This window comes from Lampetra planeri, chromosome 6, assembly GCF_965212315.1.
Source record: "Lampetra planeri chromosome 6, kcLamPlan1.2.h2, whole genome shotgun sequence".
NCBI lineage: Eukaryota > Metazoa > Chordata > Hyperoartia > Petromyzontiformes > Petromyzontidae > Lampetra > Lampetra planeri.
This window is the reverse complement of record NC_136112.1, coordinates 5,418,445-5,442,654: the sequence shown is the minus strand read 5'-3', so window position 1 is coordinate 5,442,654 and position 24,210 is coordinate 5,418,445. Positions and strand designations below refer to the sequence as shown.

Sequence of the window (24,210 nt, the reverse complement as noted above, 5' to 3'; positions counted from 1 at the left end):
GTGGAACGGCTTACAAAGTAAAACGTACAATTGCAGTGGGTGTGGGTTTTTTCTCTCAAACGTCATACAAAAGAAGAAGACGAAGTTTGAGATGTTATAAATACATCAAAGACCAAGATCCCCCCCCACCCCCCATTGCCTTTGCCAGACTGTTGGGGCAAGTACTGTTAGCGAGCAGCACCTACGAAGACCGACACTGTGGTAAACGAGAAGGGGTGGGTGGCCAGCGCCACGCTCGGCCGCCTTTGTCTCCCCAGTGGCGATGTTTGCATACACACCGCACCAGGCACTCATTTGAGGCTGAGTCGACCTCGAGGTGCAGCACGCTGAGCGCTAAACTACCGCTCCCCAGAAATGCATCGAGCTCCTGCACACGAGCAATGCTCTGTGAGGAATGTTGAACTTCTTGCTGTTGAACTTCTTGTTGAACCGTACGTAGCCAACGGTGCTAATCGGAGATGCGGGGGGAAGGAAAACAAACTAAACACGAAAAGCAGATGCAAAGAAATGAGTTTTCAATTCGGATAATTTAAAGGTCCGTAGCTCCAGTAGCTTCCTCATGTCGTGGGGAAGAGCATTCCAGACGGCCGCAGAAACGCATCTGAAAGCGCGCGATGCAGTGACCGTATCTTTTTCCGATGGGGTCCATTAATTGGGGGTCATATTACATCTGGACTATCTTGTACATTGGAGGTCACAATACATCTGAACCACCCTGTACATTGATGCAAGGGACGTCGCAGCCTTTTCTCGTGTACACAGGGTGGCGATTGCTAAAGCAGAACACGTCACAGACAAACATCGGATAACATTATGAAAAAAATATCAATAGGTTTTACCCTTTCTGGCAATAAAACACGTGTTAAGAGGTTCAAGCAGCGAACTTTTGGCCAGGAATCAAGTTCTCATTAACCTGCTCACCCCGAGCTATAATTGCTCTGATAGTGCATTGTCCTTGTACTGTTCGCCTATTGGCGTTCTCTGGTCTGACACTGGTCAGACTAGGCCACCAAGAAGGCTGTCTCTGGTGTAGGCCAATCAGTTTCAAAGACAATGCTTGAAAATCTTAACACCTGTTTTATTTCCGGAAAAAGGTAATATTTCTTCTTATTTTTCACACTTTGATACTGGCAAACAGGTCCCATGACAGAGATGTCTTCCACTGCTAACAACATCCAATACACCGGTTTTTTTTTACTTGGTGGTCGCCGATCCAATCACTGCCCAGGCCAGTAAACATGGAACGTTCGGCCAGCATTTGTTCCAACGGTTCCAACCACGTGCCAACGTACGCCTAACTTTGCATGCAGTATTTACTGGGAGACTAATACCTGCTGAGCTTCCGAGGTCTGCCTCGAAGAGGGGCATTCCAGGCAATTTGGCCGTAGGCGAGCAAACATGACTTACCCTTTTATTCAACATCGTAAATGCCACCATCATCAAGGGCAGGCACATTGTGTCACACTACCTGCTGTACTTCGCTGGTATTACTGTACAACACGAGACAACTCTATCTTTTAACAAAACCTGATACCTTGGAAACCTCTGAAAGCATGAGCCCTGAACCTGATTTTTTTTCATCATCAGCCATGATCGAATCCACCGTTTGAATAAGGCCTCCCAAAGTTGTCACCATCGCCCGTGGTCCCATATCGTAACAATCCACCCAACACGAGCCAAGCAAGTTCTTCAACTCCCATCTCCGCGGTTGACGTCCTCTCGAACTGGATTAATGCAAGTAACTTCTATCATCAAGGTTACCTTTTGTATAGTTGTTGAAAAGGCAGCATAATGAAACCCGAGGGCACATTTAGTGGGTTCTCTCGTTCCTAAGACCGCAACGCCACACTCGGCCCCTTTTCACTGAAGCTTACCATTTCACTTTTTTTGAGGTCACTCTATCACAAGATCCAGAGGAAGGCTGTTTATCGTCATCTGAGCATAGCCGTGAGATAGAAATGCTGAGAACTGAGATGGCAAAAAGCGGTGTTTCAACATTGAATCAGGCAGCATTTCACTTTTTTTGAGGTCACTTTATCACAAGATCCAGAGGAAGGCTGTTTAACGTCATCTGAGCGTAGCCGTGAGATAGAAATGCTGAGAACTGAGATGGCAAAAAGCGGTGTTTCAACATTGAATCAGGCAGCATTTGAATCTCCATTTTGTCAAATTGCCTTTCTGGGATGAGGACTGCGTGGAAATTCAGGGACGATTCCAGGAATGTATTAAGTATCCCGTATATATATTTTTATGTTTAACAATGGGTACATTGCAGGAACGACATGTAACATTTGTTCCTCATTTCAAGGTCCGCGGGGCCACTAACGGCCCCTGGGTGGCCTTTAGTGCAGCCACTGAAGTGTGGCCCCCGACAATACCCAAATGTGAAAACACAAATGCGAGTGCAGTACTCGAACGATGACCACACTAGGATGCAGTACTGTACCAACGTTTGTTCGGCGCACCAACCCGCCAGACTCGACGTCATCTGTTGTGGTGCGCAACGAGAGAAAGAGAAGTGGACACAAATCACGTGGCTTTTAGGGTCGCTGGAGAAAGTCGAGTCGAGGCACGCGCGTCAGCTTGTGTTGCGCTACAGATTCACCACCTTCAGAATATTTATTGACACTGGAGGAATCCGATGAGCTATGAAGCTCTGATTTGAGTGATTTCACAGATGTCCGCGAGATTTCCCCAAAAGTGTCGCTGAAAAAAGAAGAGCGGAAAATGGCATCCACTGAGGCTTTTCTGGGTAAACAAGGGTAATATAATAATGAATTATATTGCCAGGTCATTGAAGTATAGCAACCGGGTGTAATGTTAATCACAAGCCACTTTCTTCTCATTTTAGTATTTTTATGGAAAGGGAAGTATCTTGTAAATAGGAAGGATTGGCTCACATCCGCACGATGAGTGAGTGTTGTGACGTTTTATATAAAACATTGATGGAAAATGTTATCACAAGGTTAGCTACATAAGCCATACTAGCCCAATTTATTCCGCTTAAACATTTATTACAGTACGTGTAATGCAGTATACACATTCGGTGTACTATTAGTCACCATTATATACGTATTCAGATACGTAATAGTATAACAAAAATGTTGTGCCAATAAACAGACCTCCTCTTATCTGTAACCCTGCAATCCATGACTCTTGTTATCAACGATTATTACCATTTTATTTCCTTGCAGATAAGTGGAGGCAATTTGCGGATTTCCCTGCAGATAACAGGAGAAAAAAACCACAACGCAATTGCCCTTATTCATAGCACATACATCACAGATTGGGATCCGCGATGTTTGTACCACACATCATCCCAGCTAAAGAGGCGTTCTGACGTTGAGTTAGCTGCTGAGTGGCTCCGAGCTCAAAGGTCAGAGTGCTGAACTGGCACCGCTGAACTTTTGGGTTCAATTCCAGGCAGGCGCTTGTGATAAAACCAAGTTTTTAAGTGTCGTGAGCGAAACTCAACTATTTTTTATTTTACCAGGTAAGGCCCACTGTGCTGTATAGCTCTTTTTCAGAACCGACCCGGCCACAAATGATAGCCCAATGAAGTGGCTTATCACGTGGAAATTTAGAGCAGCCAAATGCATCCGAAATGTACGTTTCTGAATGTGGAGGGAAAAACCGGAGGACTCGGAGAAAAATCCACGCGACCACGAGGAGAACATGCAAACTTCTAATATATAGGCGCCAGGGTCGGGATCGAACCTCCTGCGTAACAAGACCTCCTGCGTAACAAGCGAGGGAGTTAACATCTTTCCATCGCGGCGTTGATGGTTTCAGCCCAGTCACCAGCGACTGCACGCACACAAACAAACGCTATCACAATACATTCGATTCTGCACTTAGATTTGGCAAGATTCTAGCTCTGGGAATTTAAATATTTGGTTTACTGTCAAACAACAAACGTTCCTCTCATATGCAGAGTCGAGTGAGAAAGCACGTTGACGTTTTTCTCAGATATTCCCTTCTCTGGGCCATTGTCTAACAGGAAGGGTTGCATTGCTAGGCTCGCTGGCACAAGAGGTCACGCCACAGACCCAAGTGCCATGGGTTGACTGACTGACTGAGATGACTGACACAAGGAATATTGGGGGGGGGGGGGACATCCCTCCCCCCCCCCAATATTCAAATATGCTCAAAATTTCCCCCCAAATATATTGCTATAAAATAGATTTCTGTTTATATGATTGTGGTTATGGTTGGACTTTATTAATGCCTAATCTCTGCCATTACATACAATGAAACAAGAAAAGGTAAAAAAAAGGAAAAAACAAAGCAATGTAATACAATACACTACTAGACATTATTGTAAAAAATAAATAAATAAAGCCCGTCCTATGTGTTAGTGAATTTTATTTTATTTTAGGCAGGAAATGAGTTTTCAAATTTAGATTTTTTTTTGTGGGGGGGGGACCCCCAGACCCCCTGGAAAATTTGATCCCCCCTCAATGTTGACTCCATGGCTACGGCCTTGGACTGACAGATGCACCGCCTGTGCCCCCCACTTGCCTGTATGACTAAAAATTGTGATCAAGCTGCGTTGTATCCGCCCGGCGCACCGCGCGTTGTTGTGAGCGTCGCTCCAGCGCCCTCTGTTGTTGTTGTTGGAGGGTGACTGCCCCTAGTTGCCCAAGAGCATCCTTCACGACCCTCTTCCCTCCATAGAGGCCGATCTTGACACCGCTTGGTTACCAGTCACCGCCAAGCAGAACCGGCCCTAGACCTTTGGGGGCCCTAAGCAAAATTTGGTTGGAGGCCCCTTTGATGTATGATTTTTTTCACCCACTAGCTAGCAGTGATTCTAGGGGGCCCTCTGCTCTGCCACGGGGCCCTTTGCAATTGCAAGGGTCGCTTAGTGGCTGGGCCGGCTCTGCCGCCAAGTCAACTGAGCTCCACATCCTCCTGTACCACACCGGCGTTACTATCACCCCAGGGGGATGGTTTCCTTCCACGTGTTCCACTAATGAGGCGAGGCGGTGCCGAGATGTTAACAACCTCGCCTGGTATACAGGAGATCGTGGGTTCGATACCGACCCTGACACCTGCTGTATATTTGGAGTTTGCGTGTTCTCCCCGTGGTCGCGTGGATTTATCTCCGGGTCCTCCGGTTTTCCCTCCACATTTATAATCAACATCACGCCTTTAGAGTATTTGGCTGATATACATTTCAACATGAGAAGCCACTTAGGGGCCGTCCATAAATGACGTCACGCACCTAGGGGGGGGGGGGTCAGACATTTGTGACGATGTGTGACGCGGGAGGGAGGGGGGGTTGAGAAATGTGACGTCACATCAAAATGCGCAACTTTAAATAAATATAGACAACACGTTCTACTTAATTAAATATACTTTTTAATAAATGTTTTCTCCTACAACATCAGAGTGCAGCGCCACATTAAATACGCACTACAATGACAATAGTTTAAAGCGATTTGAAGCATGTTTAATTTGGGGGGGGGGGGCAGAGCTTTGTGACGTCATATTTGAGGTAGGGTCTGACTTTTTGTGACGCCGTGTGACGAGGGGGGGGGTCAAACATCGTCCAAAACGTCTACTTCTCGCCCCACTGAGTCGTTCTCTCTCTCCCTTTCTAGCGAATAACCGTGCGCGTTTAGCAGCTGAAACTATTACGAATCCTCCATTTGATGAAATACAAATAAATATTCAGATTCTTAAATAAATCACGTAACGTAACATCGCTCTGTGACGTCGTCACGCGTAATGGCGCCACAGCGCCGTGGCTACACGATGACGTCATTACGTACAACTCGCCGTCGGTACGTAACGACGTGATGACGTCGACACGTAACGTTTCATCCCCCCCCCCGCACGCCCCCTCCCCGCCTCTATAAAGATTTTGGATTTCTGCCCTCACCTTATACGGTCATAGCGTACGTTTCTTAGGTCTCAACTCGTTTCCTATTGGTTCGTCGCGATTTTGGGGGGGGGGGGGGGTAGGGTGGGGGCTGGTGGTGGTGGTGGGCTGGAGAGTAGGGTGGGGGCTGTTGGTGGGGGCTGGTGGTTGGGGGCTGGAGAGTGGGGTGGGGGCTGTGGGTGGGGGCTGGTGGTGGTGGTGGGGGGCTGGGGAGTGGGGTGGGGGCTGGTGGTGGTGGTGGGGGGGCTGGGGAGTGGGGTGGGGGCTGTGGGTGGGGGGGGCTATAGAGTGGGGTGGGGGCTGGTGGTGGTGGTGGGGGGGCTGGGGAGTGGGGTGGGGGCTGTAGGTGGGGGCTGGTGGTGGTGGGCTGGGGAGTGGGGTGGGGGCTGTGGGTGGGGGGGCTGGAGAGTGGGGTGGGGGCTGGTGGTGGGGGGGGCTGGAGAGTGGGGTGGGGGCTGTGGGTGGGGGGGCTGGAGAGTGGGGTGGGGGCTGTGGGTGGGGGGGCTGGAGAGTGGGGTGGGGGCTGGGTGGTGGTGGTGGGGGGGCTGGGGAGTGGGGTGGGGGCTGTAGGTGGGGGCTGGTGGTGGTGGGCTGGGGAGTGGGGTGGGGGCTGTGGGTGGGGGGGCTGGAGAGTGGGGTGGGGGCTGGTGGTGGGGGGGGCTGGAGAGTGGGGTGGGGGCTGGTGGTGGGGGCTGGTGGTAGGAGGCTGCTGGTGGTGGTGGGGGGGGGGCTGGGCAATGTCGTAGGGGCTGTGTGGGGGGGGGGGTCAAGCTCGCATCCGATTGGTGGACGAGCAGCCCGGCGCGCGCTGCCCTGTGGGAGTCCCCGGCGCGCCCCTCCCCCTTTCCTTCCGAGTCGGCGGCGCGAGGTTGGTGCTTCGTGTCGCTCTTCGCTCGCTCGCTCAACTCCGCGCGCTTCCCACCACCGTACACCTCCTTGCCCCTCTCACCTCCGGCCGGCGTGTACGCGGCTCGGTCCGTCGGCTGTAGCAGTCGCGTGCCCGGCAAGCGAGCGGAGGGAATCTTAGCGTCGGGGAGAGCTCGCGGGGTGACCCACGTTGGATTTGAGGCCTACGCTCAGGCAAACCCTTTGGTCCAACGTGGATGGATGGGAGTGGGGGAGGGAACAGTGGCGCTGGATGGGCCTGCTGTCGTTTAATAAGTAATGGTTTTAAAAGTGCGAGATACCGACAGGTTAATAGGGTGGCTGAATTATAGGTTGTGTATTGGTCCCTTTTGATTGTGTTCAAAGTTGCAAGCACAATGGTCTCGAATTGCCCAGAACGTGGTGTTACGTAGTGCTCCATGTAACATCGCAAAGTGGACCTCCATCGCAGGTGATGGAGCGATGAAATCAATGCATATGATAGGTGGATGATTGTATCTTGAGAAGTGGTTGATTGGGGGGGGGCGGCTGTTATCCAGCAGTGGATTGATAATTGGCAGATGCTGACGAAGTCGGGACTTGCTCTTCTACCGGTTGAATGAGTAGCACCGTGAAATTTAGCAATGGTTGTCCGACATGAATTCTTGCCCTCACCATATGAATGTGTAATTTCACCGCTGGTTTAGGGATGTAAAGAGATGAGCCCCCCCCCCTTTGACTTAGGATCTATCGCAGTCGTGTGAACGGTCCATTCGCCCCTCGCTGGGCAACGCGTGCTAGTGAAATGTGACGGGTGTCACTCATGGAACGCCTTAAAGTGTTTGAAATTATCCAGGTCATGGCCACTTGCATAAAGTACCCTAACGTATGTTAGGGTATCTACGTGACTTTACCGAAAGACCCAAAGAATATGAATTCCTGCAGTCACGAAAGCTTTAAGCCAAGAAAGATTATCTGTATGTAATAAGTACGAGTGTCCACACTGATGCGTTGATATTTTGAAGATTAGTGAAAAAACTGAAACGTAGTTAGTGTTCGTAAATAAACTTCTAAGTCTAGGATATCCTGCTATTTGATAGCATCCTTGGAAAATAGGAGAGCACAAACATTTACATCACTGTTACACTGTTGAATGCTGACATTGATACGAACTGTAATTACAATACGTAATCTAAATACTGTATATTGTCTTTATGAGTATGAAAATTACAATGTTTTGTTAACATTTGTAACAAAATAGATTAATTTCATGTCTAATTAACCTTAACTTTTCCATTCAACAGTGACATCGTCTTTAAACCAGTTTCTGGAACTCCTTGGTAGCACAACAAGATGCCCAGGGAAGACAAGTCAACTTGGAAGTCAAATTACTTCCTGAAGATAATCGTGAGTGTCCACATTAATTATAGAAGTACCACCACAACCCACATGATACCTCTGCGATGTGTTTTCGAGTTATACCACGTGTTTGGCATCATGTCCAATGTTGTTGTACCCATTGCGTGGAACTAAACGTTGGACATCATGCTGAACAACACCCGGTACAGTCCAAAAACACATCGGAGAGCTGTACAGCACAGTTGAGAAGGTACACAGTATAATTCATGACAACTTCATACAATAAGTTGACACTTTGTTGATTTACAGTTGACTGAGTGTGTACCCTGTTTTTTGTGCTTTTAGCAACTTCTGGAAGATTTTCCAAAATGCTTCATCGTCGGTGCAGACAATGTCGGCTCCAAGCAGATGCAGCAGATCCGCATGTCATTGCGCGGAAAAGCTGTGGTGCTCATGGGCAAGAACACCATGATGCGCAAAGCCATCCGTGGTCACCTTGAGAAAAACCCAGCACTTGAGAGGTGGGAAGATTTTGTTATCGCCTCAAATTGTAGAGTGTCTTGAGTTTGCAGTTATTGTAGTACACAGAGAGTAAGTTATCATAAGGTAGGCTACATTATATAAAGTTGAATTACCAGAAGCACTTTGCTAAGGCTAAGGTTAGCATGTATTTTTTATGCCCTTTTTATTGTTAAATGTAAAACCGTGACAGTCCTTTTGTCTATCCAGTGTTGCATAAAATATCTAAACCGTTTCAGTCATGGTGGCTGTTTGACCATACTTCACCATGCACTCCAGTGCAATTTCGGTTAACCGAGATCCAAGACTGGTTCTGATATCACTTGTCACTGATGTTAGCTCTGACCAGCAATCAAACTGCAGTCACTTTAGCAATTTCATTTTCTTGCATAGATTTATTTAAAAAAAATGAATCTTCCAAGATAAAGTTTTTTAATTATGAAAGAGTGACATGAGAACTTTACTTACCACCTTTCATTTTTTGAGAATCATAACGTACTTTATTGAACGATTGTGTTGTCACTTGTTTTGCAGAGTGTTGCCATACATTCGCGGGAATGTTGGGTTTGTCTTCACCAAGGAGGACCTGGCTGAGATCCGTGACATGCTTCTTGCCAACAAGGTTTGTGTGTGATCTAGCTTTGCTTCTGGTGTGTGGTCCTGACTTGTCAACCAAGATCTCACAGAAAAGCACAACCTTTGTCTAGTCAAGCTTGTTATCAATGTTTTACAGCTTGTCCAAGTTAACTTAAATGAATAGTAGTTTGTTTAGTGTACATTCTATGCGTGTGATGGAAAAACCTGGAATGTTCCTGATTTTGTTAGTTAACAGTGGTTGAACTTGGATAGGGTTGAAATGGATAATCAAAAGATGCACCAGGTTGTCATAGGTGACTGCAGGCCTCCGTAGTGGCCAACGGGACAAACAAATTCCACTGTTGTACTCTACTTTCTATATTCCCACCTCAGTGTCCCACCTTCATCCCACGATAAAAAAAAACGTAGTGAAGTATGCTCATATAACTCCCCGACTCGCACAGCATTCTGAGGCTCTCGCCTCCGATTAGCACGGTTGGTTACGTACGGCACAAAAGAAGTTCAACATGCATCCAGCAGTTGATTGACAAAGGACTGTATATATACAGCATGCAATATATATGGAAATAATGTCCCTTTGCTGAGGTTTTATGGTTTGATATCATTGCACCGTCATTTAAGCTTCCTTTAGCATAAGTAGATTGCTAAGATGTATTTTTTTTTTGTTTGCTTAAAAATTGTAGTTTAATTCTGTATATTTCCTAACGTTACTTAAAAACGAGAGTACAGGAATTGTAAGTGGTCCTGTGTTTTGTTACCTCGTCAGGTCCCGGCCTCGGCACGTGCCGGGGGTCTGGCTCCCTGCGACGTGATGGTGCCGGCACAGAACACCGGCCTCGGTCCTGAGAAGACCTCCTTCTTCCAGGCTCTTGGCATCACCACCAAGATCTCAAGAGGCACCATTGAAATTCTGGTAAAGACTTTTCCACAAGATGAAGGCATAACGGAATACATTTTAAAAGTATATTTTTTTCAGATTGTTTAACACGGTTTCAGTGCAAATGTGTTGCGCTTTTAACAAGGGGAAAATACATTAAATGTTGCGTGTTAAAAGTTACAAATACTGAGTGGTGGATGGAGAGGGTAGTAGTACTAGGGCGCTGGTTCTTCCGCCGAGCCCTTCACCGGGTTCCCCACTCGTCTCGGTCCCAGTTATGGGAATAGTGCCTCGAATGAGGAAGGAGTAGCGATTGAAGTGCCATCCGGCCCACAGAACCCACAGGGTAGTGAGTACCTGTCAGGTGAGCTAACAGCGATGGACCCCCCCATTGTATTTCGGATATAGATTTGTGAAACTTCATAGTTGAGTTTAATTTCACATGTTTTTAAGGCATCTGCTGTGTAAATAATGCCTTGGTAACTTTAATTTAGCTTTAAAAAAAATAATCAGGAACTCAACTATCATAATTGAGTTAGATTTGCAAATTATTAATTTGGTTGTGGTTTTGATGTGTTTAGAATTTTGTTGTATACTTTATTTCTCGTTTTTGATTCATAAAAAAAACAATTCTTCCACTTGTCCCCTGGTCAACCCCTTGAACTCAGCGTTACACTGTTTTATTGTTTGCTTTTTATTTCCTGTCCCCTGCAGAGCGACGTGCAGCTGATCAAGGCGGGTGACAAGGTGGGGGCCAGCGAGGCGACGCTTCTCAACATGCTCAACATCTCGCCCTTCACCTTCGGCCTCCACATCCTGCAGGTGTACGACAATGGCAGCATTTACAGCCCCGATGTGCTGGACATCACCGAGGAGGACCTGCGCAAGCGCTTCCTCGAGGTGCGTGCACTACGCCCGCTGCACACGCGTTTGTGACGCGACCGAGAATTGAAGGCAGTTTAGTATGATGGCAGCTAAAAAACGTACAATTTAACTTTTTATTGTTATTCCGCTTTAGCTGTGGTACAAAAGTAGAAAAAAAATACTAGATACGTTGGTCAAAAACACTGCTCTGTCAATGGAAAAAAATGCATCTGCTTTGAAAAAGAGCCATTGCCCAAAACGTTGCCCATTATGGTTTTTCGTTTTCGGACAGTGAAATCGATGCATTTTTGTTTAGAATGGTAAAAGTTAAAGTCACAACCCTGAAAATTTCGTATGCATGCCACTGTTGGCGAAAGGGCCTCCACTAGACGGAGTTCTAGAAAGACTTGTGGTGAGAGTACCCACACTTTACCTCACCACATGGCAACCTTCCCATCAACTGTGCTATATCCACCACTGGGTTTCATAGCGTTATCGATAATTGCGTGCAAAAAAGGTGATCAGCCTTCACCAACCCGCAGTGTGGTTAAGTATGGTCAAACAAACCCCATAACTGAAACAGCATAGCGAGGCCTTCTTCCAGCAGTGAATTATTTTAGAATTTATTTTGAACTGACTGTTTATATGTTGTATGTCACGTGACGGCCAATAACATTCAACTGCTCCAAGCATTTGTGTTCAAGGTAACAGCTTTGAATAGAAATTGCAGCAAAGGTATAATATGTATGTTGAACTTCTTTCGTACTGTACATATTTATCTGTGCTAATCGGAGGTGTGGGGGAAGGACAAACTAAACACGAAGCAGTTCTAAAGAAATTACTTTTCAATCTAAATTTAAATTTGCACAGCTCCAGTGGCTTTCTAATAACGGAAGGATGAGCGTTCCAGACGGCCGCAGATGCCTATCTGGAAGCACGTGATGCAGTGACCGTCTTTGTTCGTTGGCTTGCCAAAAACCACTTTGTATTCGCATGGTTTATAATCCACTTTGTATTTTACCTGTTGTTTTCTGTCGCGTGCAGGGTGTGCGCAACGTCGCCAGCGTGTGCCTTCAGATTGGCTACCCGACCGTTGCCTCAATCCCACATTCCATCGTTAACGGCTACAAGCGTGTGCTCGCCATTGCCGTGGAGACCGAATACTCTTTCCCACTTGCCGACAAGGTATGCAAGCCCAGTTGTAGCTTAGATGCATCCTTTCCTGAAATGTGAGCTGCATACATGCAATTAGTTATGTCCCATGCATGGACACTGATGAATAAAAAGCTGAAAAAGTGTGCAAAGAAACAAGAGTTGCATTTTTAGAATCGCACCAAGAGAGAACAAACACAAATCAATTGCATCACTAACTTAAGGAAAGATGAGCGGGCTTGGGCAGAACACCGTAGAGAGAAGGGATGATTGCCAATCGATGAGACCAGTGATGGAAAGGCAGCCAAAGAAGAGAACACACCTAGAGTGAGGGAATGGCCGCTTTAGAGATGGAGCGAAAAGATCCATCTATGTGCAGGACCGTGGGGGATAGCATTGGTGCGGTGGAGGCTTTCGTCTAGCAGTGGATAGGTCATGGCCGAGGATGATATTCTAAATTTCAAGATGGCGTAAAGCCATGTTTAATCAACAGATGGGCCGATTAAGCACGGGCCCTTCTTTAGCTGCATGACATTCACGTGCCTTGTGTGTGTGTTTTGTGTGCAGGTTAAGGCGTTCCTGGCTGACCCATCCGCCTTCGTGGCAGCCGCACCTGTGGCAGCCGTGGCTGCGCCAGCTGCCGCTGCCAAGGAGGAAAAGAAGCAGGAGTCTGAAGAGGAGGAGGAAGATGACGACATGGGCTTCGGTCTCTTTGACTAGGAGTCCTGCTCAGAGGGGCCCCTTGGCTGCTCATGGATCTCACCCGCAGCCATGCGCTGTTGGCGGCTGTTGGGCTCTGCTTAATGTCAAATGTCAACTAGGGCACGACGATTCATGAAAAATAAAAAACAATTTAAAATAACTGCTTCTTTTGTGGGGTTTCTTCTTTTTTTTTTACAAACTACTGTACCAAACGTTCATAAGTATACGTTTATTCTGGTGTTCTAGCTACATTTCGTTTTCTGATGGGTTTAGATAGATCAACACTGTAGGGCTTATTGCTTCTGCCAGCATGCTGCAAGGCTAAACATCCCATATTGGCTGTTGTGATAGATGTGTTTTCATAATATAAATCTGTGTTAACAATAGCTTACCAGTGCAGTGCCTTTTTTTTTACACAATGATGGATGATTGCCAGTAACTTACAAGAAAATTGGCTTGTGTTGGTTGTGAATTACTGCAGTGTCGCTGTGCGATAGGTGAAGCATATTGTCACACTCAAATTACAAATTACCTTTAAACGCATGTTTGTTCAAAATCTAAACTTTAACCGCTGAGGTTGTTTGCCTCATTAAACTCCAGGAGCTTGGGACATTTGTGCTGGATTATTTACATGCTTAAAGATGTTGTTGGGTTCACAGGAAATTTAAACAAGATTAATCACTGACTAATGTGCCCTTTTCCTTTATGATGCTTTTGTGCACCCTTACTTTGAAGGCCACATTCAAAACGTATTCCCACGGACACGGCTTTCTGTACAGAGCTGCCCAGCATGCTTTCCTGATTTACAGGAAACGAGTCGAGAATAAACACCATGTGTTTCCTGTCACTTAGGGCATAAGAAGAAAGCAACGGCTTCCGATTTTGCACAATTGAATGCACAGCGGTATATTGATAAGGAATGTGTTTTGTTTCAGGGCTAAGAAAAACACTTTACAACATAATCCCCTTGTTGCATGAGACTTTTCCTTTGTCACACTCCAAGCTGCATGCACACATGCTGAGCGGCCACTGTGGGGTCTAGTTCCATAGGGTGGTGTCTGAAATGTACTGTTGGTACGCCCTGGATACATAAGCGGTGTTTTTCAGTGAGCTGCATCCTGTCTGATCACAGCTCTTGAGGACACGAGCGGTGGTGATCTAGTCCCATTGCAGAAAGCAGTCGTGCTTCGAGGTGATGGCGAACACTCGCCTGCAACTGCTTGCCATGGCCCTGGCCCTGCTGGGCTGGCTGTGTATGCTCGTGTCCTGCATGCTGCCCATGTGGAAGGTGTCCGGAATGTCCTCCAGCAGCGCCTTCCTGGCGCAGGGTGTCTTCGAGGGCCTGTGGGTGCACTGCGTGCTGCAGGGCACTGGCGACATGCAGTGCAGGACCCACGGCTCCATGATGAGTCTGGGCACCAGCATGCAGATCACCAGGGCACTGGTCGTGTGCGCCACTATTCTGGGGGTGGTCGCCTTCTTCGTGGCGCTCGCCGGAGCCAAGTGCACCACCTGGCTGGACGAGAGTGCCACCAAGACGCGCCTTGCCACGTCTGCAGCCGTCTGCTTCGCTGTGGTGGGCCTCCTGGAGCTGGTGGCCGTCTCGTGTATGGCCCATCACATCATCAGTGACCACAACAACCCTCTGATTTCTCCGGACATGCGTCGTGAAATCGGCCTCTCGCTGTACCTGGGTTTTGGTGCGGCAGCGCTGCTGCTCATGGGATCCAGCTTCATGCTGTGTGCGTCCCGTGGCTCGGATCGTCTACAGTTTCTCAATCCACAAAGCAACGGAGTGTAGGGACGAATGGAACTCTCGTGCCGTTTTCAGGAAGCTGGTGGCATTGACTCACAAGTTACCCTGCGCACGTCTGGTTCGAGCTGATCAAGTTCAAGAGGAGAAAAGCAACTTGCGATGTTTGGTTGTCACAATTGTATCTGTCTGACACGGACTGATATCATTTAAAGTGGTTAACAATGTCTTCGGCAACTAAAGAGATGTTCCATTTATCCTTGTGCGGCGTGGACATTTACGACGATGCTGTGTGGTGTGGTCAGAGTAAAAGGCACTTACGAAGATTTGTGTAAACTCATCACATCCCGACAACCATCGTGTGGCAGCCAATGTTAAGGGGAATACATTTTTGGGGGATATAAAATGGATGAAAACTGGATTTAAATAATACTTACGTTGTTGTAGATTGTACGGTATTGTTTCGCGGTAGTTTAACACTGATATTGTCTAACACGGCTTTTAGGAAAATTAAGTTATCCGAGCAGCGATTACACTCAGCGTGCACGGAGTTAAATTGATAATATTGGCGCATCTTGCATTATTTATACAATGATACATTTACATGCTTTGTACACATTTTATACAACTTGATGTTTTAAAAACACAAACTTTACCTACTTTCTTTGAAAGTTTTCAACATGTGTAGTATTCTGTGAAGCATTGCATAGTCATGCACGTTTTTGTAATTTCATTATCATCCTCCGTCAACTTGTGCTTTTTATTTCACATCTTGGTAAAATAATAATCTCTTTAACATCATATAGTAGTGCTTTCATATTATTTAAGCATATACCCTTAAATTAGAAAAACATTAATTAAAAAAACTGTCCAGTTGTTTTTTTAAGTTAGTGAAAATACTCAATTATTATATTTACTGCACAGTTAATGTACTCGAAAATGTAAGTCATGCATATTATTGTGCATTACTTAGTCATATCGTTCACGTGTTTTTTTTATGACTTGTATCATGATTGTCGCATGCGTTAAAAGAAAGGTATGTTCATCACTAGCACAGCACAAATAAAACATCCTGTCGCATGTGCATCCCTTGTGCGCGTATGATTTGACGTGCAGGGAGGAAATTGGGACTTTAGCGAAAATCTATTTTATTTATGAAAGTGGGAATGGTCGCAGTTTTCATGCATTTTGCTACTTATGTCACAGAAAAGTGTATGTACCAGAGCCTGGTATCTTGAGAGACCAGGATAGCACGGTTTGGATTTGGCTCGACTTGGAAAATAGCCAGTGGAAACCACCCAAACTGCGAGTACCCCATGCTGCCTCGGCTCAATGGCTCAGACGAAATGGTATATGATTTAGGATGAAACATATTCGCATTTCAAATTTCACAAGTTTTAATCAAACTTTTGGAACTGTTCGGTTTACTTTCGCCGTGAAATGTTCATGTATTAAAGCTCACAAAAGTGACGCCATTCGATTCCCCACTTGACACCATTTTGGGAGGAAGAAATATGTGGGACTTTTTAGAACTACTCTTCAAATAATGTCATTATTTTAGATCGTCCGAAATCTACTACGTATCTAGTCTTTATTGTATGATTTTTCGGATTAACCTGAAAATTGTGATCACATCTCGAGTGAATTTACCTCCATGGTTCTGGAATGATTGAGCCTTGCATCATGTCGGGACGGTAACAGGATAAACATGAATCTGCGACGGATTGAATGATAAATTATTTTCACATTTTGAGCCCATACATGGAGTAAATTGGGCGTGCGTTTGATCACATGAAGAATACTGGAACGGGAATCGACGTATTTCTAACGACCCAATACTCGATGAAACGAGAATCGTTGGAGCGTGGATCAAGATGTGATATTTTGAATATACATTTTCCAATTATTTCTGGATCTCAAGAGACGATTTGTGGATCGAAAAAGCCCATAATCGGCTGCCCCTTGACGCTGATTGGCTTCCTTCTGTATGAACATAATTTTACATTCATCTTGTCGCGGATTTATTTTTTTATCCTGTTGCAGCCCACGCCTGTAATTCTGCACTGTGGAAGGCAGCGAGGGTCGGTGGATCACATAGAGATGTCGTGTAACTCCCTTCTCGGAAGGGTTGAGGGAGGTGCCATTCCCTGGCTTGCCAGGGGACAGGCGGTACAGCAAATGTGGACCCCCACCTGTTCCATCTGTATGGGATAGAGCGTTTCCCCCTCGCACGCGTGGATTTTCTCCTGGCGCTCCGGTTTCCTCCCACATGTAAACACTCATTCATTGACTGCTAACACCTTCATATATGTAGAGGACCGCAGAGCTTGGGAGGGGGATGATTTGCCGTGTTGTCTGTCGTTCAGAATCAGAATTTGTATTTATACTTGAGGAATCCGATGAACCATGAAGCCCCAGATGTACAGTCGGGGCGGGCCAGAAAGTTGCAAGAACAAACGAGACAAAAACACCATAAGAGTGCAAAGTATAGGAAATGTAAGCGAATCATTTAAAAGATTTATAAACAACTGCAACTAAACAATGTATTGTATTTCGATTTGAAGCTTTCGTGATTGCAGGGATTCATATTCTTAGTTCTTTCGGTAAAGTCACGTAGAAGGGAAATAATAAAATAATAAAAATTAAACAATACAATTCTTACGACGTTTCGATTGCAACACAGGCAATCATCATCAGGTGTGAAAACCACAGCAAGACATTTTGAAAAAAGTGGCGGTTGTTTCTTAACGTTAGCACCGCCACTTAAAAACAAATATCTTATTTTATTATTTCCCTTCTACGTGACTTTACCGAAAGAACCAAGAAAATGTATTGTATCTTACAGGATAAAACCCCACTTAGCTATTAACTAATTTTTCAGTGGCGCGATGACGTCACGACGCAACGCGCTCGACGACTTCAACGCCCAAAAGCGCGTCGCGCGCCACTGACTGCGGCGTGATGACGTCACCCCCGAACTACGGGGCGGGGGATTTCGGTGGGGGGGGAGGGTTCGAGGGGGCGGTCGGGAGGGCGGGGGGGATCCGGAAAAGGGCGGGGTTTAGGAAGAGCGGGGGAGGGGGTTCGGGAGGGCGGGGAGGGGGGAGGGATTGTGAGGGTGGGGGGGGGTGTTTCGGGAGGGTTCAGGGGGGTTCGTTCTACGCGACGACGTCATCCCACAAAAACGCGATGACGTCAACGCGTCCCTGCGCGGTGACGTCAGAGCGACGTGACGTCAGAGCGACGTCACCACGCACAGAGGCTGTTTTATTGTTCGGCGGCAGTGAATGGCCTCCGGTGGTGGCCTACGGTCTCCTCCCGGCTCCTTCTGGCCCGCACGCAACTGCGGGGAAGGCGCGGACGGAGCCGTCGAGCTCGCCGATTGACTCGGATGCCCGCCCTGCCGCTGCCGCGTGAGGCCTGCAGGCCGTGGTGATGGAGACGGAGGTGCGCGTGGTTTGCCGAAGCGGCGGTAGCTGCAGACAGAGAGAGGCCATTGCAGTGGCAGCAGTGCAGCAGCAGCGGTAGCTGCGTTGTTGTTGTTGCAGTCGTCGGTTGTAGTAGTTTTTATATAAAAACAAATCTGTTATAAATACTGCGACGTAGACGCGATGTTTACGCATTGTAAAGTGTGTTGTGTGGTTTAAAAAAAAATTCTGTAAACAGCAAAACGGCACCTTAATGGTTATAATCGCTGTCGTCGGCCATGATCGATCCACTGCTGAACGAGGACCTCCCTCCCCGAAGCTATTTTGCGGTCCCCTAATGCGTCGTGATCCTCCAAGCCCAGCACCTGCACGCCGAGCCAATTCCATGGCTTCATCTTTCGCGATGGACGCTCCTCCTCCTCTCCCCTCTCTCTCCTTTGCCTGCTCCTCCGTTGTTAGTCTCGACCACGGGGCAATCGTCCTCACCAGCAAGTTGGCCTAACCCAATCGCCACTATAGATCCTGTGTTTGACTTACTGTGTGTGTGTGTGTTCTCCAGGCCACGTGTTTCCCTTTCCGCCGCGAGCGTGAATCATCGCTCTCCAATCATCTCTCTCCAATGCCTCTTCTTTGGCAGCAGTCATTGACCAAACATTGCTCCTCTTTTAGACATTGTTAGGTTTATTTGTCACTCTCCAATGCCCCTCCAGTCGGGTGAACTTTTGCTCACTTTTTCCTGAGCGTTCACGCCTCTTTGACAGCAGTCATTGACCAAACATTGCTCCTCTTTTAGACATAGTTTTACTTGTCAGCAGGTTAAGGTTATACAAAGGCACTCCAAACCCTTCTGTAGCCCGAATATTGATCCGCCGTTGTTGAGCGAACTTGTACAAGTACGTACGTGTACCGTACTTAATCACGTTTTTTTAAAATACAATTTCTGCATTTCATTCCCAAGGGAGTAATAAGAATGTCTCCGTTGAAGATTCTTCACGTTTTCTTCACTCGTCTTGTTTCTCCAGTCCACCTTTTGGAAAATGTTTAATGACGCCGTTTCTAACTTTGGCGAATTTTACCCTGTTTCACTAACCATGTTCACGTATCTTCTTACCTTTGCCATGTCATCTCGGTTGTAACTGTTCCATTTTTGCAAATGGTTATCTTTCAAATAACTTACTTTTTATATTTAGGCATTGGTTTGTGAGCTTCGATGACTGAATCAACTTCTACCGAGACATACTTTTTAATAGTCTACAAAGGCCAAACACATAGGTATTTGAAAGTCATTCGTCTTCCCATAATCGAATTAATGTAATGCGGTTGGCCTCGACAATATTTCATTATTCCGAGTTGCAGTTCCACCTTTCTCCCAAACGGCTTCATGATATCTGCTACTGTTTACAAATACATGCATTTGTCGTTCATGAAGGCCACATTTGATCATCGGTGGCTTGAGCAGTGCTTCTGGAAACTGCGCCATGAATCCGACTTGACTCTATGCCAAAATGAGTTACTGTTGTGGTATGTACAACATCAGCACCGGGAAAGCAGATCTTCTCTGCATTCGATCGAGCTGGTACCACCCGTGTAGCCCTCAGGTTATGGAACGCTCTTCCACGAGATATCAAGGATCTCTGAGTCTAGACCTTTTTAAATGTCTTAACCTATTTATATGCTTCCGCTGATCAAACGTTTAGTTAATTTAGTAAATGGGTTCTTTAAGTGTATTTGTAATGAATTTCTATGCTGAGTGTCTGCTGCTGCTGTGTCATGTACAGTGCTTCGAGATCCTTGAGGAAAAGCACTATATAAGTATTATTAAAGGTGTCTGAGCTTGGTGGTGGCCTTAATAACAACACTTCACCCAACAGGTGTATGCCATTTCGTTTAACCAGGTGAGAACTCCAGAGATCAGGATACCCTCATTTGCAAGGGTGGCCGCTTTTAACCAAAATGGCAAAAGCAGCCAACGAAAATAAATGGGAGCATAAAAACCATGTTTAATAAAAAAAAATTCACGTTAATTTTAAATCAATTAAATGTTAAAATAACACGCGTTGGCTTGGTCAAATTACTTACAAGGGGGGTCATCTGAGGAGGCTTCCAAGAATCCAGGCAGCGGACTCAGTAAATCAGGGTTCCCGATTGTAGCAAGTTGATGGTCACAGTCCTATCACCAATAACTGCACAGAAAATAATTTTATAAAAATAAATACATTCCTTTAATCCAGGAAGTATCAAAGTCTGAAGACTCATTTTGAAAAGTATTTTTCTTAGAATGTTTTTGTATTTTTCTCTACAAATTATGTTTTCTTTGTGGGAGGTAGCTTTTGAAGTATCTGGAAAAAACCTACCTGTTTTACGACACGAATACAAACGCCGCTAGACATATAGGATCTTGAACTCACTCGATTTACTCCTGGTCACCTCTTCACAACCCAGCAGGTTTGGGAGTTACACAATTCTCCCTGCGAAACACCAATCCTTGCTTCCAAAGCACCGGATCACAGGCGTGTGATGCCAAGTCCAGCTGCTTAAGTGGCTGTGAGCGCTGTCTCATGCAGCACTTGAAAACATTCTTACATTCATGTGTGCGCGCAAGTGCTACAGTTATCGGCGACCAGCCTGAGACCATCAACTAACTATAACTTAGAACCCGGTTAAATCACAGACCTGAGAAAGTTTGTTAGCTCCTCGAGAATTATTGTTTAAGGGTGCTTTATAAGTTTAAAGTATTATTAAACCCTATAAACAGGTATCACCAAGAGTTTACGCTGACGCGCACAGTGCATCATTCAACAACGGTTGCTGCGTCGCGCGGTGAGAAAATGGCCAAAGTTTTCCCGCAGTAACAGTTGTGAAGCACCGCGGAATGGCGATGACATTTTCCCCGTGCCACATTGTGGTGGCGTTCCGTGTGTGACGTGCGTGCCTCTGTGTCCCTCTGCTGGCAGGTATCACCAAGAGTCCTCGCGGAGCCTCCCACAGACGGGCTGCTCGTGATTCCACGACAGCCTCTTCTTGCCCCCCCAACATCCGCCATGGAATTTCTCCCAACACAGTTCTTACCGAGCACCCAGTCTCCAACAAAGACGCGTCGCAGTGCATTTGGCGTCCCGGAACACGTCCGACCCCAGCAAGCCCAGAGTTCTGATGGACCCGGTCAGTACGAGGTTGCAGGTTATTGGTTTTGACATGCTCGTCGTTACTTCTTGTCAGCCTATATAGCAATCGCCACACATTGAGCATGGTTGTAATATATATGTATAACACCTATTGATTGTAAATTGTGTAGTTTGCTTATCGTGCAAGTTAATTAAATATCCTGATGCAATTACCCTTGTGGAGCATTTTTTAAATGCAAATACCGTGAACAGGTAGTTGAGTGGAGCTTTCCATAATAGAGGTTTTTGGGTTACTTCGTGTAAATATGAATGTCAAACCTGCCACCACCCGACCGACAGCCAATTAGTAAGGTTTGTCACATACAAAACATGCCAATTCGTTGCTAGTTCAGCACACCGGTGTGTTGGAGAGTAAACGCGCGAAAGCCTACGTGTTAAACTGGAGCTCTCTGATGTGTTTTTCGTGCTGTACCACGTATTTTTTGGCATGCTGTCCCATTGTTCCACTCCACCTACGGAGCAGTAAGTAGAGCGCACATTTTAAGGGTGCGGAGGTGGGGGGGTTGGTGGGGTGCTGTAGTATGTTACGTACCTACAATGTATTGCAGCACATCATCCTATTGATTTCCATGAACTTCAACCCCCGTGGGTCAATGTATGCAGAGCCGCAGGCTAGCCTCCCCGCCGGCTGGGAAGGGTCAGCGGAGCACGTCTCCCTACAGTGGCAGTGGCCCATTCCTGACGCCATGCCCTGGGTCACCCAGACTGCTGCACCCGTCTCCTTCACCGCAAGCCATCCGCGAGAGACACACTGCCAGTGAGGGTTTATGTTTTAATTGTGTTTGTACTTTCAGCAGCAACAAGAACACAACCAGGATTACATGATAGCAAGGTCATTGGGGATAAATGTCAAATCGTAAGTGCCCCGCCCCACCTAGCTGTCGTCTTGTATATAAAAAAAAAGGAAATTAGAAAAGCAAGAGGCAAGAAAGGAAGAGAAAATGAAGGGTGGGAAGAAAGACAAGAGAGAAAAGGGGGGAATAAATGGGTTGTAAGTACACTGTGTGGGGAAAGCCAGTGAGGAATTAAAAAGCATTCACCAACTAAGGGTGAAAGTATAAATGAATTGGCTCTACCCATCTGTAATAATGGGTCACGATAATTTAATTGTGATAATCCAAAATGAAGAAGATTCCGTTTTAAGTTGTTGCTATTAAAGAATTGCCTGGTAAAAACTGGCCTAATTGACCTATGGGTTGCTCAACATTTGCAGACACAAAAAAACAAAATGCAAATGCCCTTTCCCCAGGTGGCTCCCTTTCGGTTTCCATACAGCTAACATGCTGCCAAGGAAACAACAATTGGAGAGCATTACCGAATTCATGCGAATACTTAATTTTTAGTACTCGTTTTTCTGCTTGTATTTGCCCATGGCATATTATTCGGGGCTTGTGTTGTTGTCGGGTGAGATTGTTTGCTTGAACAGCTGTCTTCCCATCCATGAGTCCCAAAACGTGAATTGGCATTAGGCCTGCTAGGTTGTGGGTAAGCAGTAGTTTATTGCTGTTTGTTTTTAACAAATATCTTGTCATGTCACTGAATAGTTTGATAAATCTGTAATGGTTTTTACATGACAGTGGATCTTTGTATGTGCAAGCCTTTCCTGAATCTTAAAAAAGGAATTGGCGGTGTGTCGGGATCATTGTGCATTGGTTAAACATTAATCTCATTGTACGTCGTTATATATAGCATTAAATAAGTTATTTTTACACCAAGTAACCACGTAACGCTGTGCTCTAAGAGAATGGTTTGCATCGGTGTGTTTGCTGCATGTACACTGTACGTGGTGACTTTAGGTCTGGGCTCAAGAGTGGTGGAGTTCTGCGGCTCAAGAGGAGGAAGGCTGTGGAAGAAGAGTGCGTATAGATATACCCTGCAATTAAACAAAACATACCTAGCATTTATCCAGAGCTGCATGTAGAAACTTACTGGGGTGGGACAAGGTTGGGGGGTGCATTCCTCGAATTTCAGCTGGACCCGACGTTCATTAAAAAAATATATCAATCAAATCGATTTTTTGGGGTGACAAGGGTGGATGATCCACTCCCTTTGTTTCAGCTCTACCCTTTTGATCTGCCACTTGATTATTCTGACTCTTTAGACATACCTTTGTTTCACTTGGGCAAAAGATTTTTCATTCATAAAATAAGTAGTATTTCAAGTGTAATACAATTGAGTTGTGTCAGGAGGTTGTCTAGATTTATTTAACTTTTTGGGAGTTTATGCTATGTCGTAAGAATATATTCCGCACGGGGCATCGCGGTGGCAAAATGTCAACTCCCTTGCCTGGTAGGCAGGAGGTCGCGAGTTCGATCCTGATCCTGACGCCTGCATATTTGGAGTTTGCATGTTCTCCCCGTGGTTGCATGGATTTTTCTCCGGCTCCTCCGTTTTTTCCTTCCATATAAAAAAAACGATAAATTGCCACATGATGAGCCACTTCGTTGAGCTATCATTTGTGCCCAGGTCACTTCTGAAAAAGAGCTATACAGCCCAGTGGGTTTTACCCGATAAAACAAACATTTTAGTTTTATAGTAACTGGCGCCCATTCTGGTAACACGGCTCTGACCTTGCCGATAAACTGGTGTGACTGTCAGTTAATCATTTTTAGGGGCTCCTCTTGGGCCATGCAAAAACTGATGACGTTGGTTGTCTGTGCCACTGCAGGGCGACTCGGTGCAAGCAAGCGCTCACGGAAGAAATGATGGCAGCCAAGCTGAGCAGCCTGAGCCTCAACAATGACCACGTGTACGGCTCGAATGGGTTTCCAGCGCGGCGCGACACGCAGGAACGCGACAGCAAGTACCGCCAGTGGGAGGAGGCGTACCGCCGCTTCTGCGAGCTCGAGGGCAGGTGGGAGCCCAGTTTGTCAGCGAATCAATCTTTTCTTCATCGCCATGGCAATACTGCCACCACCTTTCCACAAGTGTGATAGGAATGTAATTGGGCATTTGTCCTTGTGCAAGAACAACAGGTGTATTGAAATGTGGCTTTGTTTTCACATATTTAGTAGTGTTTATGT

At 46.2% G+C, this 24,210-nt stretch overlaps 2 protein-coding genes across 4 annotated transcripts; both read left to right on the top strand.

Annotated features, from left to right (window-relative positions):
* Positions 1–6,673: 6,673 nt before the first annotated feature.
* Positions 6,674–12,981, top strand: RPLP0 (ribosomal protein lateral stalk subunit P0). Of its 3 annotated transcripts, none has more exons than XM_078595343.1 (8): positions 6,674–6,755; positions 8,056–8,158; positions 8,456–8,631; positions 9,164–9,251; positions 9,993–10,139; positions 10,818–11,003; positions 12,012–12,152; positions 12,687–12,981. In XM_078595343.1, exons 2-8 carry the CDS (start codon positions 8,105–8,107, stop codon positions 12,837–12,839), a joined length of 945 nt encoding a protein of 314 aa, XP_078451469.1. In that variant the 5' UTR covers positions 6,674–6,755; positions 8,056–8,104; the 3' UTR covers positions 12,840–12,981. The 3 variants fall into 3 exon arrangements, with proteins under 3 accessions (XP_078451469.1, XP_078451470.1, XP_078451471.1); XM_078595344.1 differs by having other exon boundaries at positions 6,691–6,759; XM_078595345.1 differs by lacking the exon at positions 6,674–6,755 and adding an exon at positions 6,756–6,813.
* Positions 12,982–13,510: 529 nt separating this feature from the next.
* LOC144719438 (claudin-6-like) lies at positions 13,511–15,658 on the top strand. The gene has a single exon (XM_078595346.1). The coding sequence runs from the start codon at positions 14,017–14,019 to the stop codon at positions 14,620–14,622; it is 606 nt and encodes a 201-aa protein (XP_078451472.1). The 5' UTR covers positions 13,511–14,016; the 3' UTR covers positions 14,623–15,658.
* Positions 15,659–24,210: the final 8,552 nt, after the last annotated feature.